Source organism: Chionomys nivalis, chromosome 5 (genome assembly GCF_950005125.1).
Source record: "Chionomys nivalis chromosome 5, mChiNiv1.1, whole genome shotgun sequence".
NCBI lineage: Eukaryota > Metazoa > Chordata > Mammalia > Rodentia > Cricetidae > Chionomys > Chionomys nivalis.
The window spans coordinates 45,333,216-45,351,159 of record NC_080090.1 but is presented as its reverse complement, the minus strand read 5'-3'; the positions used below and the strand labels follow the sequence as shown (position 1 = coordinate 45,351,159).

Here is a 17,944-nt window from a genome sequence, read left to right as displayed (position 1 = left end):
ACAGTGGAGTGGTAGGTGCCTCTCATCATGAGAAAAGAGGCAGACGATCATGAGGGTGAGTGCTGGCCATGAAGGCTCGATTGCAGTTGCTAGCTAGCCTAGATTCCCACTGGAGTCTCGGATGAGGAGCTTGGCAACTCTCTGGAAACCTTACAGAGCAGGGAAATGAAGCTCTCTGGAGCCTTCAGAAAGGAACACAATCATCCCAAACCGCCATTTCAATCCAACAAGAACTATGATGGAGCCATTCAACTATAAGTGTGCCTTACGCCTCTAAAGATCTGATTGTCACAGGACCTAGAGAAAACCAACATGGCTGTTTATGCAATAGCAATTGAACACAAGATGCTTTTCCACTTCTTTAGGCCTTATAAAAAACTTTAAAAATGATATTGGATAGTTTTAATGTTTACATCATATTCTTTTCACAATCCCAAATTTTATTGTCATGTTTTATTTTTGTTGACTCTTTTAATTTTTTCTTTGCCTCATTGATTATGTAGGGGCAATTTCTTTAATTCACACCTTTTAAAAATTTCATTGTACAGCATTTACCAAAACATGTGCTGGTTTTATGAGAGAATTGGCCATTTATTTGCTCGAAGTCTGTGCTCTGGAATGAGTGTGATGAGAACAGCTCGCCGTGCTGTGTGGTTGCTCTGGTGAGAAAAAGGCAGACGCTGCCTGCTGCCTGTACTTTCCTCTGTAGCTGGGGACCGGCTCCTCCATTGACTTCCATATGACTTGTTCATGGCTACGCTGGCAATGTGTTTGAAAGTTCTGGAACTGGGATCTGGGAGCGAATGGGCTAAGAAGTCAGAAAAGAGCATTTCCCAGGCCTCTGTGTCTATCAACTTGCCTAATTGCCTAAAGTCAGCCTCAAGATCAAACCTAGAAGGAATGTAAAAAGGGCTTCTAATGACACACAGACCGATCAATCTGGGCTCTTTGCAGAACACAAAGTGCTAGGCTGTCGTCCCTCCAAAAGTACATGGTTTGCTTTCAGACCACCGTGCTCAATATGTATGTATTCAGGTGTACATATTGACAAACTATTCAAATCTGCTAGAGCCTCATTTATGTAAGTGAAACATTGCGTTTTTATTAGTGTATGCTATTAAAAATGTATACTAAAAATTATTGAATTTAGTCTGTATAATCCTTTCTGCTTTTTTTCCATGGGGTTTTATATAGGCTTCCTAAATCTGTAATTGTCCATCTCACCAGCAGCAAGTGGCTGCCATGCTCGGGACTTTATCCGCTTGTCCTGAGTGCTGTCTTATGTTGTAGTTGATTATCGTTTTCATTGCCGTCCTCAGTCACTTTAATGTTCGGTGTGTGTTGAATTTGTGATGACCCTCTTGGGAGCCCCTGTCTCTCATTGATTATGGCCATCTCTCCCGGGCAGGAGCACTTCTTTTTTGCTTCTTTTCTTAACCGTGAGGCAATTATCTCTCAAGTTCCCTGCATAATGCATAGCTTGCAGTCCTCACTCCATCTTTTATCTGTCCCTCTTCCCACCATTTTAAATATTCAAGGAAAAAGGAAGTAAAAATCACTTGAATACATTGAAATTTGTTATATTTAAATTGTTTTAAATGTATATTGAAAAAAAAAAAGGAGTGTGTTTTGCAGCCCCCAAAATGCTGAAAGGAAACTGAGCATGAAACTGCCTTGGACCTGGGTATCACTGAATCATTCCCTCTAGTAACACAGAACCTCGGCCATCACTGTAGTGTTCCCTCCAGCCACACAGAGCCTAGACTGTCACTGAGTGTTCCCTCCAGTCACACAGAGCCTGGACCATCACTGTAGTGTTCCGTCCAGTCACACAGATCCTTGGCCATCACTTTAGTGTTCCCTCCAGCCACACAGAGCCGGGACCATCACTGTAGTGTTCCTTCCAGCCACACAGAACCTTGGCTGTCACTGTAATGTTCTCTCTATCCACTCTATCCATGTAGAGAGCCACCATCTCTGAAGGAAGCACATCAAATCTGGAGCTAAGGAAAGTGCTTTGTTCCCTTCTGTTCTGAAATTCTCCAGTGCCTACTGAAAGATAGACCAGGGATTATTTTCACAGATGCTGAGTAATGGTCACAATGCAAGTGGGGCTCACGGAAATCCATCCTGTAGGCAGGTGTCCTTAGACCAGTGGTCCTCAATCTTCCTAATGTTACGACCCTTTAATACAATTCCTCATGTTGTGGTGACCCCCAACCATAAAATAATTTTTCTTTTTACCCCATAACCGTAATTTTGCTACCATTATGAATCATAATGTAAATATCTGACAAGCAGGATATCTGATATGTGGCCCTAAATGGGTTGTGACTCGTAGGTTGAGAAGCACAGTTGCTTATGTCTTAAACCGCAGTTTCTAGTCAGATTGGTATAAATGAAATCTGGGGCAAACCAGAATGCCGCAAAGCAGAGCAGCTTCATTTGTTATTGTAGTTGTTGCTGTTGTTGTTGTGATTCTCTCTCTCTCTCTCTCTCTCTCTCTCTCTCTCTCTCTCTCTCTCTCTCTCTCTCTCCAGACTGGCCTTGAACTTGCAATCAATCCTCTTCCTATGTACTCTGTCCTCCCAAGGGCCACTGCCTCAGAAGAAAGCGGCCTCCTGTTGTGTCAGAGTTCGGAGTTTTAGACTCATCCACCCTTGTCACCCCCTTTCTGTTTTAACCCCAATCTAATCTTAGGAAAGTCGCTATAATGATGCCTTACCGTGTGACCTTAGGCTTCATGCCATGTTGGACTGATGCCACTCGGTTTATTCTATCTGATAGTCCTGATTTCCCAGGCTTAAATCCCTTCCTCCATTACCAACCTTCCAGAAATAGCTTGTGTGTGACATAAAAGGAAAGATCTTTGCCTGTGAGAACTCAGATGTTTACCTCAGGAAAGATGTTTGGGGCTGGAATTTTTTCATCCTCCTCAGACCGCATGGCATCTGTGTTTTTGTTGATAACTCCCCGTTATCAACAGCTTATTGGCTTAGTGAATGGGTTCCCAGCAGGTGGTGGGAGGTTAGAGAAACCTCAGTGTGAGAAGATGCTCAGGCTCACAGCCAGTGTCTTCTCCATTCTCCGTTGATGAAAATGGCATGCATTTCTTGCCTTCTTCGGTCATATTGGACTGTGGAGTTTAGATCTATTCATCTAGCATTTACCGAGCAAACACAGTAACCATTCACTTTAAGGCATCAATTACCTATCTTGTAGAATAAGAAATTCCTTATTTGCTTAAAAATAATAAAATTTATTCATTAGCAGTGTACCAACTGGCCATAGTCCCACACCCCTGAAATCCCAGCACCCAGGAGACTAAGGCAGGAACATCCTCTAAGTTCAAGGCTAACTGGGCTATGCAGTCTTTAAATAAATTTTCATATTTATTCATATTCCCCCTTAAATAACTTTTATGAGGCCATAGAACAGGGCTGTACCAGCTCCCAAGATAAACTTTGTCTGTTATAAGTAGTCTGTTTCCTTTGCAGTACTTCATATACTTTTTTTTTTTTTTTTTTTGGTTTTTTTTTTTTTTTTTTTTGGTTTTTCGAGACAGGGTTTCTCTGTGGTTTTGGAGCCTGTCCTGGAACTAGCTCTTGTAGACCAGGGTGGTCTCGAACTCACAGAGATCCGCCTGCCTCTGCCTCCCGAGTGCTGGGATTAAAGGCGTGCGCCACCACCGCCCGGCCTTCATATACTTTTGTTAACATTTGTGTTAGTCTCCTTAGCAAGAACATGCATCCTGCGAGGCCAGGGCTGTGTGGTCCTTGCGTGCCTCTGTGTAGACAAGTCCTGTAGCGGCATGAGTTACACAGCACTTGCTCAGTACACATATTTCTTGGCGGAACAAAACAATAACTGTCTGGAGGTGGTGAGGCCTGTCTTTACTGGTAACATTTGCTGCAGAACATCCCTGCAAACTTGCAGGGTGAGAACATGTTTTGCCCATGGGTGTGACCTGAGTTAGAGGGTGGTGGTTCTGAGGATGTGTTGGGGTAGGGTTGCTTGTTTGTCCCAGCCACCCAGCCATGAAATAACCACTCAGAAAACCATATTATTTGCAATACTGTTTGACCAATAGCTTAAGCATATTTCTGGCTATACTCATATCCTAAACGAACCCATCTCTATTATTTTGTATATTGCCACATGACTGTGGCTTACCAGCTAAAGTTCTCAGCGTCTGTCTCAGGCAGTGGATCCATGGCTTCTCCTAACTTCGTCTTCCTCCTCCCATGCTATAGACCAAGCCAGTTTTCTTTATTCATTAACCAATAAAAGCAGCACATAGACAGAAGGACCTCCCACACCCAGGATGAGCATCTTTCTGGGAGACACCCAGAAGTGGAAAAAGTCATTAAGAAAGGTAGACATCTTGAGGGAGCTTGACCTGGATGGCACAGCTGGGAGAGGACATACTGATCCCAAACTAGTCTCCTGCAAAGGACAGCTTGGTGACATTATCACCACTAGCACCTTTTACACAGAACAGTGGAAGTCCATGGCTGGGACCCTGGACTGTATGAAATAGAGGAAAGGAACTGAACCCATGCCTGCTTGCTTTGCTTTGTGCTTCCTGACTGTATATTAAAAGTGACCAGCTCCCAGAGCCGTACTCCTGTGCCTTAGCTGCCGTGATGGACTGTAACTGCCCCAGGAGCAGTTTCCTTACACACTTGCAGGGAAAGATGGCATGACATCATTTGTCTTTCCCCTGATCAGGAGTTTGTGTTCCAGAGACATCCAGGAGGGTGTCCGAGCACATCTTGATGATCTGTTTGGTGGCAGCTTGTGCCTGTGAGCCGAGAGCAGTGTGATGGCAGACTTTAGACAGTGATGCCTCCAGGATAAGGCTGTGATGTTGACACACAGCAGCGTGGGTGCCTTTTGCCTTCTCCTTGGTGGGACTTGTAATAAGTGGGTCTTAGAAGAAAGGATGAAGACATTTGCATGATGTTCCTCTGTATTTACCAGATACTGAAGTGTAATGGCTTTCCTTCCAGAAAATGCACCTAGACCTTCATTCCTTCTCAGTGCCCCAAATTCCTTCCTCCTCATTAATTATTATTGACTCATATCCCACCGTGGTGATTATCTTTGATCCAGTTCTCAGTAGTGTGTTATCCATCTTGCGCAAACACAAGCAGCCTCAGAAGCACACATAAATATTTATGTAGACCACAGATATACACATTGTATTTGCTCTGTGCTGCTGAATCTCCAACTGAGTTATCTTGAGTTCTGCACCAGCTACTTCACAGTTCAAATTAAGCATATATGCCAACAGAAACCATTTCTTATGCCACCTTGGTTAGATTCTGTACTCAGAGAGTAGAGAGACCGTGGGCTCCATGGTTGCACAGTACAAATTCCTCAACACTAGTGTTCTTTTCAATTGTACGTTTTTGGTTCCTGTTTGGTTCACAGTGAAGCATTAGTTTCCTTTTCTTCAAAATAAGATTTATTTTATTTTTAATTATCTGTGTGTATATATAAACATATGTTTATATGAGTGCAGGTGCCCACAGAGGCCAGAAGAGAGCGTTAGATCCTTTGGAGCTGTATTTATAGGCAACTGTGAGCCACCCAACTTGGGTGCTGGGAACCAAACTTGTGTCATCTGCAAAACCAACAAGCATTCTCAACTGCTGAGCCTTCTCTCTGTAACCCACCACCCCACACTTTCTTTCTGCAAGGCAGTCAGGTGAGATGGGAGTGCGAATCAATACCTGGGAAGCAAATGTGCTTCTTAACAGACTCAGGATTAATACACTCAGTGGGATGTGAAATTCCCTTCTCCATCTTTTCCTGATGCAAACATTACCAGGTGAATTACTCCGATCATGAACCGAGTCTCCAAACACTTGGCCCTGATCACAACCCAAGCTCCTCGGGGTCCTGCATCAGTACTGCCAGCATTTGCTAGGGAAACATTTTCTTTACGATGTCCCCAGGCATCACTTCTGCAGGGCCATCCACATCTTTACATTGTCAATGAGATGCTTTCCCATTGACCCTCCTCCACTTCTCTCAAAGCACTAATGTCATTAATTTCACAGACTCTTCAACTAACGACCTATCTCAGCCCTGTTATTTCTCTCTGATTATTCATTGTCAATAGTCTAGTCCTTAGAAATTTTTAATCCATTATCTATCATCTTGTCTTCTGATGAATGAACTGATACCCAGATGGTTAGGTATAAGTGTGATCCATTAGTGTGAGATGGGGACACACCGGGAGTTAGGAATTCATATAAAATATCAGGTGGAGAGGAGACGTGGCATCCGAGAAGTCCTGTGGGAGGCAGGGTGAGCATCCTCCAGCGCTTCAGTTTAGGAACAAGCTATTGGGGCACACAGGTGAGAAATGACAGTGGGGGTGGAAAAAGAGTGGGAAGACATTCAGGGGAGAGGGAGGTCAACCCAGTGCAGGTGCCTGCTGGGAACTCTCTCCTTGCTGCAGCAATTGCTCAGCATCCTCAGAGAGAGACAACCCTGTGTGTACCTTAGGGCCATCCCTATAGATTCATGAAACAGATTACTGTGGACATCAGTGTCCTAGGCTCTAGGTTGCAATATAGCCAACTCTTTGAACTCAGTGGCAGAGTCCAGCTGTCACTGTACCTCAGAGTTGCTGGTTTGTGACAGCCTGGGACTGCTTGAACTTCCTTCTCTGTGGTGGCATGAGCAGTAAAACTTAGCCCCAAGAGTTATCAGAAAGTAATTAACTAATTAATTGCATACTAAGTATTAGCTTTCATTATGGCATCCAGTTTTTATTGGTTTCCTTTCTCCTTCTTTACCACCATGCCCCTGTTAGATGTATCTTTCGACTCTGAGTGGCCTCTTATGTTCTGTCTCTACCTTCACCTTCCTCAACACCCTTTGCCCATCTCGTGATCCCCATCTTAGTTTTGCTTCCTGTTGCTATAATAAGATGTCCTGACAAAGGTGACTTAGGGGAGGAAGCATGCTCTGTCCCTGGAGGTGGCAAAGGGATCCGCTTTGCATTTGGGGACGGTCCCATTGCTGTTTCTGAAGAATGTCGCCTAGAGCAGAAGAACTTCTCTGATTCTAGGATATGAGCCCTGACCCTGCCCGGTCGGGTACAAGTGGCCCCTTATTTCTTTTCCTCCACATAAGTTCCACTTCCACTGTGCATCCCACTAACCAGGGGAACAAGGAGCTCTTTCTTACGCTATTCCTCCAAGCTGGGGCTGTGTGTTCATCTTGCTGATGCTCACTCCAAAGCCCAGAGGGAGTGCTGGCTTCCCTCCTCCACATCTCCAGTTTTGCCTCTGGGGACTCTATTCAGAGAGTCAAGTACCAGGTAGTGTCATTGTCATGAAAGCAAACTCAGTTCCTCTTTTGCATCCTCTCCCACCCCATCGGCTCCTGCTCCATCCCTACCCTTCTCCGAAACAAGTCTTCAAGTAAGTTATCTAAACTCAAGAAGAACCAAATCCACACCGAGGTAAGGACAGACCTTATCTGAAATGATTCTTCCAAGAAAGAGAGGAGGCTGTTGCAGCCCAGACAGGGCATCCATCGCTCCACCCTGAGACCACAGGCATGCAAAGTCAGGGAGAGGGCTTCTCTTTCCCCCACAGACAGGAGCAGCATGGCTGGAGAAATCTTCCTGAATGTAGGATGCAGAAGGGGGCTGTGACCCCACAACAGACCAAGGTCAGCCTGTTTTTAGGGTGGGCCAGAGAAAGTTGTGTGGCAGCTTAGACTAAGGCCAGGCCAAATTCAGGAATGTGATCGAAGGAGAGAAACTTAGCTCTAAAGTTTGGAAAGGGTATCTATTCTGTTCTTTCTCCCACCTTGTTCCCCCAAACAAGGTTTCCCTGTGTGGCCCTGGTTGTCCTGAAACTCACTCTGTAGACCTGGGTGGCCTCAAACTCACAGAGATCCGCCTGCTTCTGCCTCCCAATTTCTGGGATTAAAGGCGTGCGCCACCACTGCCCAGCTATTCCGGTTTCTTGGGAGACGTGTTCATCAGCTTTCCTGTACTGTGGTAAATGCCTGTGGATGGAAGCTGACACAGAAAAGCTTTTCTGTGACACATAGTCACGCTAGGGGTTTCAGTATTGGCGGGTCCTACTGAGGGCCTGTGGCAAGGCAGCTCGTCTGCTCAGAACATGTAGGCGAAAAGCCGTTTACCTCATGTCTGGGACAGGAAAACGACTAGGGGGCGACCTTGGTCTCACAGTTCCCATCAAAGGCACACTTCAGTGGCCCAGAATCCCATGCAAGGCCTGTGGCCAATATTCTTTCCCAGGGATTAGATGAAGGCAATGTCTAACCCTCCCCCTAGGTGACAATGACAGATTGAGGCACGATTCTGTTCATCTTCAGAAAGCAGTGTATTGGGCTTCCTTACAGAGAATAAGTGAAGGGTAACTACAGGGGTGTGGACACTCCTTCCCCAAACCGAAAGGCTTGACCCAGCAGGCTGAAGAGATGGAGCACCTACTCTAGTCTGCCCTAGCCTCCAGCCCCCATTCCCATAGGCCATGTGCAGAGTTGCCAGGTGGTAGGGAATAGCTGGATGCTTAGGTGGGAACCGCCCCACTTCCTCCAACAAGGCCATACCTACTTCAACAAAACCACACCTCCTAATAGTACCCCTCCCTATGAGATTATGGGGATCAGTTACATTCAAAACTGCCACAATGGGTGAGCCTCATGGTGAGATTAGTACCTTTATTCAAACAGACTCCAGAGAGATTGCTTCCATTCCTCAGCACCATAGGAGGACACAGTGAGGAAGGGCTGTCTTCAAGGAAGGAACAGAGAGAGCCCTTATTGGGAATTTGAACTGGCTGGCACAATCCTCATGGACTTCCAAGCCTTCAGAGCTTCGAAAAAGAAGTAGCTGTCATTTCCTGTAGTCTATGGCATGTTGTTAATGGCATCAACCTGACTAGCAAGCTACAGCATTTATTGTCTTTCTCATACTGCCCCACATTCTGTCTCTGTATCCCTGTGACATACTCCTTTCATTATGAGATAGTTTTGTTTGCTTCTTTTAGTTTGAATAACCTGATAGGTTTTCAGCCTTATCCCTAGAGCCAGCCAGTCCTGAAGTGAGCTCTGATTCTTTCTATTGAGGACAGAAACAAGAAGCAGGGTGTTGATGCTGTGTGACCATTGATGCTGGGCCTTGCTTTTTGGGGCCTCAGCTGGCTTGATGTTCCTGTGCCTGTGGCCATCTGCATCTCTGTGACGCTAAACAGAGTTCCCGCTGTCGCCTCCTATTATAACCCATTGCAGGGCAGACTACCTCTACTCCATAAGCTCCCCAGCTGCAGCTAAGCAGACTTTAGGAATGAGTGATTGACCTGTTATGTTCCAGGGCAGTTGTACAGCTGTGGCACAATGGTTACTTCGCACGTCCATGGAAAACAGCTGAAGTAACTCAAGTGTCGTTTTAAGGTATATTTCTGCCTGGTTTTCATCAAAACCTTGGATGTGTCAAGCATCTGCACATCATCTTTTCTCTGTGCCATCCATCAAGGTGTGTGTGTGTGTGTGTGTGTGTGTGTGTTTGTAGTGAGCACAGTGGAACTTGAGCTGCGGAGTGTCACAGCTATGGAAGAGTCCACCTCCTACACCTAAGGTTTTCAGCACGGGTTTTCTCATTTCATCCACTTAGTTCCATTGAGAAGAAAGTCAATTATTTAAAAACTAGTACAATGTTCTGTTCTAGTATGCTCTGAAATTCGCCGAGGTCCAACATTTAATTTCCTTGTTTAGCGAGTAAATAAGAATTACTTGCAATTAGCAGCTTAATTGTTTATCAGCAAGGGAACACTCATGAAAAATTAAAATTGAAACAGTTTGTCTTTATTTCTCAATTAGATCAAACTGCTTCTCATTTTTCTCTCCCTTTGCCTTCAGTCCTCTGTGAAATCACACTTTAAAGGCAGACATAGTGTGTGTGTGTGTGTGTGTGTGTGTATGTGGTATAGTATGTGTATGGTATGTGTGGGGTGGGATTGGGTGTGTGTGGTATGTATATGTGGTGTGGTGTGGTGTGTATGAAGTGGGAGGGGGTGTGCTTGTGGTATGTATGTTATATGTGTGTGATATGGTGTGGGTGTGTGTATGTGTTAGTATGTGTGTGGAGTGGTGTGTGTGTATGTGTGTATGTCTGTGTGGTGTATCTGTGGTTCTGAGAATGTTATCCCAGCCTCCTTCAGAGGCAGCTGGAAATGAGTTATGCCTATTTGTTTACTAGAATATTTCATAGAGATACATGTAACTCCTCCACATGTGTCCAACTCTACACTGCCCTTGGGTTTACTTGAATATTTTTGTTGTGTATAAAGTACAATGAATACAGTTTTGCACACTTAATTGAAGATGTTTTTGTTTTTTCCAAAGATCTCTTATTTTTGTTAAATGTCATACGTAATATGCTCTGTGCATCGGTTAAGTCTCTAGGGAACAACAGCACAGACTTCCTTTTGGATTAGTTTGACCAAGAGTAAGCCCAAATTAGAATTCTCCACCTCTCTCCCTGTGTCTTCCATCTGTCCCTGACAAAGGGATTTGTTTTCTTTTCTATTAGACAGTATAGGAAACATCACATAGAGATGGAAGAAAGGATAATTGACAAAAATCTTTAGCAGAGTTTTACAGAGATTGTCACTGGCTCCAGCTGACCCCAGCTGACCCGAAGCACTCAGGGTTGCCAACCCAAGCTACATCTGCAAGGTGCTTCCCTCTGCCCCCTGATTTCATCCATCATTACTGTAACACACGTGCATCACTTGGAGTCAGCGGCACGGATGGAAGTAGAACTTGAGATTAACATTCGCATTTGTTTAGGCTGTAGAAGCTGTTTTAGAGGGGGATGAGTGTGAAGTGAGGTCGGTTCTTACACTGGTCTCTTAAAGGCTGGAGTCAAGCAGACTGGTGCACAGTGGGATAGCAGTCTTGGGGGGTCTCAGGCTGCTTTATCCACTCGGCCCTGGGGGCCAGGGGAGTGCAGACTCGAAGTAAGACATGGTTTCACAAAGTTGTGTCATTCCAGCTCCGCACTCATTTCTTCCTTCAGAAAAGAAAAGTCCATCTCAAATTAGGAGCAAGTGATTGTGTATGGGAGGGGTGTGTCTATGCGTGTGAATGCATGTGTGTATATGCATGTGTGTGCATGTGTATGTGATGTTTAACTTCTACAAAAGCATTGCTGGCTTCAACTCTTTGATTTCCCTAGTGTGGATGAGCTCATCCCATGTGAGGAAATCGAAGGTTATTCAATTTTGCAATAAATAAAATTGATTTATTCAATTCGTAAGACAATGAATTATTTTATAGTTATTGTCTAAACAATAACCACACACTTATTTGCCACCTGACATATCTTCAAGTAGTGATTAAGTATGACTTCAGCCATATTTCCCAAAGGCTGGTTTCTTGTTGGAGATGAAAAATACTTGAGTAGCCTTTTTTTTCTTTCTTTCTTTCCTTTCTTTCTTTTTTTTTTTTTTGAACTCATATTTGTTTGTTAGGACTGCCATTACAGAATACAGAGAGCTGGGTGGCTTAGCAATCAAAGGTCACTGTCTCCTGGAACAGAATGTCATGGTTGCCAGCCTGGTTTTCCCAGAGGCCTCTGTTCTTCACTCGCTGCATTTTCATGTGGCTCACTCCTCATTACATTCTTTGTGGGGTATTTTATTATTGTTTTATATGGAAATAGGATCTCACGAGGTAGCCCAGGTTGGCCCCGAGCTCTCAATGTAGCCACGCTGTATCTAAAATCATAACCTTCTTGTTTCAGTTTCCTGAGTATCCGGGTTGAAGGTCGGAGTCATCACACCCTACCTTTCTTCTTCTTTTTGTGAGCTTAATTAGCCTGCATCACTTCGTCTTACTTACTCATCTCTTTATAGGCCAAAGAAAGCCAACATCATGAAAGTTCACTTTGACAGATTCTCTCTAAACAATCGGCTTTAATGGTTGACTCACCCCACCCATGTACTTGATGCTGGCAGTTGGTACCTGCTGAGGCTGTGGCTCGCAGTGATGTCCAGACTCACCAAAGCATTGTAGCCTCATGGCTGGTGTTGGGGTGGGCAGTGGAGGTAGTGGCTCACCATCCAGCTTGCAGTCCTAATGGCGACTGCATGGTTGTGTTTTCAGGGGGTTTAAGAGCTGGAAGACAGAGCAGGTACCTTTCAAGGCTTTCCCTGCTTCACTTTTGCCAAAGCCATTCCTGTGGCCAAGCTCAGGCTCCAGAGCTGGACAATCTCCCAGCTGGCTGCAGAGAGCAGGACTGTGAGCTGGGAGCCACATGGTGCCATCAAGGAAGAGGAGGAACAGCAATGGGGATAATAAGATGAGTGTGGCCCTCACACATGGCCACCAGCACACCTTATATTTTGAGTTCCTAGCAGAGCTATTCTACAAGGTGTGAGATGTTATCAATAGAGCTACATCCCATCACATTAAATTAAATGAAAATGCCAACTCTACAGACCCTCTCAGATGAGCTCCACTTTGAGGCTGCTGGGGTTTCATGGCACTTTCAGAAGTACCCAGGTGGACACGATCACTTCTCGCAGCATCTTTAAATGTGGTCCCTCTCACACCTGTTTTGTAACCAGCTGCCTAGAAACGGAAGCGGCCACATCCATACATTGCTCCATTATCATCCTGCATCTTCCCTCATCGCAAAATCTCCATGACCTTAAGCAATAAGCATTTATTGTTAGACACATAGGCCTGTGCTTCTTCAGATTTAGGCTCTCGTTATGGGCTCGTTGGAAAAGGTCTGTATGGTGTATATTGTGTCAGGCAGGCTGTGAGGGGAGAAGTGACTTGGGACATCTCCTTCTGGTTGTGGACATAAACTCCTTAAAGGACTCTATGACTCTTGAGCTTCCTTCCTTCCTTCCTTCCTTCCTTCCTTCCTTCCTTCCTTCCTTCCTTCCTTCCTTCCTTCCTTCCTTCCTTTCTTTCGAGACAGAGTTTCTCTGTGTAGCTTTGAAGCCTGTCCTAGAACTTGCTCTGTAAGCCAGGCTGGCCTCGAACTCACAGAGATCCACTTTCCTCTGCCTCCAGAGTGCTGGGATTAAAAATGTACGCCACCACTGTCCGACTGGAGACATTTTCTCAATTGAAGCTCTCTCCTCTCGATGACTTTAGCTTGTGTCAAGTTGACATAAAACTAGCCATCACAAACTGAATTGCTTGATTGTGTTTCAGGATTCATCCAAGGCCAACATAGTTCAAGGATGCTGTGTATTTAATTATTTGTGTTCTATGGTACTGGTGATTGAGTGTAGGATCTCCCACATGCTAAGCCTGCATTTTACTACTGACTTATGTCCCAAATCTCAAAGAGATTCTTTAATATGTTTACTTGAAACAGTGATTAAGAATGTCAGGTACTTATTTTTTAATTTTTGAAATTCTACTTTTACGTTTACTGTGTGTGGCAGGTGGACAGATGTGTGGAAGGCAGGTGGGGGGTGGACAGATGTTTGGAAGTCAGGTGGGGGGTGACCAGATGTGTGGAAGGCAGAGTACAACTTATTTTAGTCAGGGTCTCTCCTTCCACTCTGTGGGTCTTGGGAAGCGAGCTCATACCATCATTCTTGGTGGCAGGCATCTTTACTGATTGAGCTCTCTCGTCAGCCCTCAAGTATTAGTATGTCTTAAAACAATTTTTATTGATTCTTTGAGAATTTCATACAATGTATTTTGAACATATTTATCTCTTTCCCATACCTCCTTTCATAGCCACATCCTCCCACCTTCTATACCTTCACATCCAATTGTGAGTTGTTATTTATTTTTCTCTCCCCATATAGTCCAGTCCAATTTGTGTCACCCAGTTGGTCTTGACAGTAGAGCCTTGGCCTGCTGTGGGCTGGGCTAGACCTCACAGGTGGAGTATCGTTAGAGGAAACTGACTCCGTCTCCCCCAGCATCTTTCACATGCCAGGACCTCCCCAGACAGTGGTGGGATTTTTGCATCCACTTTCCCCCTTCTGTGCTGGGATTTTGTCAGGCTGTCATTTGCATAGGTCTTGTGTGTGTTGTCACAGTTGGTGTAAGTTCATAAGTGCATCTGCCTTCTCTGCTCTGTTGAGTCTGGAACCAACTCTTTCTGTGGAATTTCAGTGGATATGCTGCCTCTGGTTCCTACAGTCTTTCTGTCCTGTCTTCTGTGAAGATCCTTGTGTTTTTGGAGGGGGGATATAATATGTATTTCTCATTTGGGGCCAAGTACCCCACAGTCTCTTACTCTCTGCAAATTGACTAGTTGAGAGTCTTTGTGTTGATGGAGGAAGGTCATTGGTTAATTAATAAAGAAACTACTTGGCCTCATAGGTTAGAACATAGGTGGGTGGAGTAAACAAAACAGAATGCTGGGAGGAAGAGGAAGTGAGCTCAGATACAGGGCAGCTCCTCTCAGAGCCAGATGCGATGCAGCCAGTCACCAGGTCAGACATGCTGAATTCTTTCCCAGTAGGCGCACCTAGTGGTGCTACGCAGATTATTAGAAATGGGCTAAATTAATACGTGAGAATTAGCCTAGAAGAGGCTAGATATAATGGGCCAGGCAGTGTTTAAAAGAATACAGTTTGTGTGTTGTTATTTCGGGGCATAAGCTAGCCAGGTGGCCGGGAGCTGGGTGGCAGGAACGCAGCCTGCAGCTCCTACAACATTGTGTTAATTGTTATCTACTACAAGAAGATGCTTCTCTGCGAAGGGTTGAGAGAAGGATGGGTATAGAGCAAAGTCATTAGGAGTCATTTTAATGTCTGTTAATTTGTGTGGTTTTTTTTACATCCATACTATCAAAATTGTTGAAAATTGGATTTCTTCCAGTGCTACTTTATTTCCCTTCCTGTGTGCATTAACATTCTTTATGTATTTCAGCCCAGAGGTCCTGAAGAGTGAGCCATATGGAGAGAAGGCTGACGTCTGGGCTGCAGGCTGCATCCTTTATCAGATGGCGACTCTGAGTCCTCCCTTCTGCAGCACCAACATGCTCTCCTTGGCTACTAAAGTAGGCCCCGGGGAACAGAAGGGCCCCCTAAAGCTGACAGCCACACCCTGTTCTTCACAAAACCCTTGTGACTTATGCAGCTGTCAGGCAGAAGCAAGCATTATTTGGTTTCCTACACAAGCCAGTCTCTTGTCTCTCATCTAAATAGCTATCACACTACTCCTATTTGTCATATAAAATTATGAAAATAAATTTGCGATTACTGTTTCTTTGTGGTGGTGGAGACAGAACCCAGGGCCTAACACATGCTAAGCAAGTGCTGTACCGTTGAGCTACGTCCCCAGGCCCTACTGTAGGCCTACAAGCCACCATATTATATTATCCCGTGTATTGCTTTGTCACGAGTCTAAGGTTTAGTCAGCTTGGAGAATAAGATTCTGTATTCTAGAACTGACTAATTGGCATTGATTTTCATTTGTTGGGATGTTTGCATTCCCGATTAAAATCGATGTGTCAAGTTATATTAATGTATTAGCAATCCATGTTGTAGCAATGAATGACTGCTTACAGATAGCATGGTTCTTTGATGCTGTTGCTATTTTCTGTTTGTCTTGCAGATAGTGGAGGCAGTGTATGAGCCAGTGCCAGAAGGCATCTACTCTGAAAAAGTGACAGATACCATTAGCAGGTAAATAATCTCACGACTTACAACATATAGTGGCCACCAGAAAATCCTTATGCCTTTATATAGTCACTACCTATGGGTAAATGCTTAGGAAAGGGCCTTGGTAATCCAGATCGAATGAGGTGTTTGAGTGTTACTAGTAATAGTAACTCTTTGGAAACCATTGGGACATCCAAGGGGACCTTGAATGAGATCTACAACTATTAGGTCTATAGATAAGGCCTATCTATAAGATGTCTTTTGATATGAAAAATATGTATAATGTAAAATTAAGTAAAACAAATAGTATGAAAATCTATTTTTCTGAAACATAAAATATGCACAAATATTAAAAGAGTAACATGTAAGGGCTGTCAACGATAAAACTCTAGGTACTTTTGAAAGTTAGTCATGCTGTATTTTATACTAAGATTTCAAAAAATGAGATCTTTAAGCTTTCCCCAAGAGTTGTGTCTAGTCCTTCTGACTGTAGGGGGACTGTCCTTGATCACCTCACAGTTGAACGGATCCTGCCTACTGCTCTCCAGGTTCCAGCTACTCCCTTCACCATCTTTCCCCTACTGATTCTTATTTCCGAAACCCTCTCCTCTCAGACGCATGCATGACTCTTGCCCTCACTTCCCGTGCACGGACACAGAGACATCTCAGATCAAGAAACCTACTCTGAGCACCCCATTACCTTGGCGCTTTCCAACTCTCTTTCAAAACCACAGCCTGAGTAATTCTGTGACTGTTAACCTTTGTTGTCCATTTGAGTGGATTTGGGATCACCTAAGGGACGTACTGTTGGGTATATCTGAGGAAGAGTTGAAAGGATGAGGGGCTCCACTCAAATGTGGGCAGTATCACCGTATGAGATGTGGTCCCAGACTGAAGAAAAGGAGAGAAAGTGAACCGAGTACAACAGATTCTCTTTTTGCACACCTTGTGTAGATGGTGGCATCGCACTCCAGCCATCATGCCTTCCCATCATGACGGACTATTTCTTCTCCCGAGTGATGAGCCAAAACGAACCCTGTTTCCTTGAGTTACCTTTGTCAGGCAGTTTGATTGTTGCACCCAGGTGAAGAACTGATGCCCAGAGCCGGGACTGAGAATGGTACTAGTGCTGGGAGAAATCTGAGCACTTCATTTTGGAGATCTTTGCAACTGGTTTGTGGAATTATATGGAAGGGTTTGGAGCTGTGGGCTGAAGAAGCTGCTGGGTGCTGTAAGTGGAGCTAGTGGGCCACTCTCAGGAACACCAGAGAGGGAAGGGCAGTGCCCAAGTGCTCAGGTTTTGAGGTTTCAGGAAGGAAAACAAACACTCGCTAAGAACTGGACTGGAAGCCACTCTCGTCCGCCTTGCGCTTCTGCAGCAGAGGACAATACCCTGCCCTAAAGCAGGAGCCAAAATAATCCCTCCATTTGTTCCTTAAGTTGCTTTGGGTACTAGTATTTGGTGACAGCAACAGCCTAAAAAGTAGCTTACGCCCCTGAAACATCACAGAAAGCACACAGACTTATTTGTTCATTGTCTCGTCTTCACTGAGGAAACTGGAGGGCAGACACTTCCTAACCTTGGTTCCAGCGTGTTTAGCATGCAGAGCAGTGCCCGGCGCAGCCCAGACCCTCAGTCAACGCGGCTCTGGAAAGTTATGGCTGACAACTGATGTCAGTGTCAAGGCCATCTTGGTACTTCCATGGGACCAACATTTGTTCTCTGCTCCATCAATCTGAACCAAATCCCTTTCATTTTGGATGTTAAAAGTCCTAGCGTTCCCCTAGGTGAACAAGTTTCAGCCTTTTCTGAGACTCTGACACTCTGGCTTCATGTCTGTCCCGCATAAACGACCATCTTCTGTGAATTTCAGTTGGCATGCTCCAGTGCCCATCCCCCTGGCCCTCTGGTTACACTTACAAGCCTATTGCTTTATGCCAGTTAATGCCTCATCTCTTTGTAGAATTATTTCTTGACTTTCTCCATGTTTACCAAACACTGACCTAATCTTTTGAACGTCGACTTCTACAGACTGTCCTGCTCAGGCAGAGCCCTGTGTACAGAAGAAGCTGGTCAAGCAATTTCTATGTCTGTCTCATCATTTGGTGCAACAAGGATTGTCACTGAGGGTGACATGTAAAGTGGCGGACAGCTTTTCTTCTAGGAAAGCTCACGTTGGTAGGCTCCTGAGGAACAGACAAAGGGAAGAGGGAGAGAAATGGGATTCCATTATATACAGGGTGATGCTGGATGGAGAGGTAGAGAATGTGGGGGAAGTGTTGATTGCACTGTGGGG

At 44.8% G+C, this 17,944-nt stretch overlaps 1 protein-coding gene across 1 annotated transcript in view; it reads left to right on the top strand.

The window, feature by feature from the left end:
- The window catches only part of Nek10 (NIMA related kinase 10), a 181,546-nt gene that overhangs the window by 100,321 nt on the left and 63,281 nt on the right, over positions 1–17,944 (top strand). The window contains exons 24-25 of the mRNA XM_057769925.1: positions 14,914–15,043; positions 15,601–15,671. Of these exons, the coding sequence (XP_057625908.1) occupies positions 14,914–15,043; positions 15,601–15,671 (201 nt within the window). The remainder of the gene's footprint in view (positions 1–14,913; positions 15,044–15,600; positions 15,672–17,944) is intronic.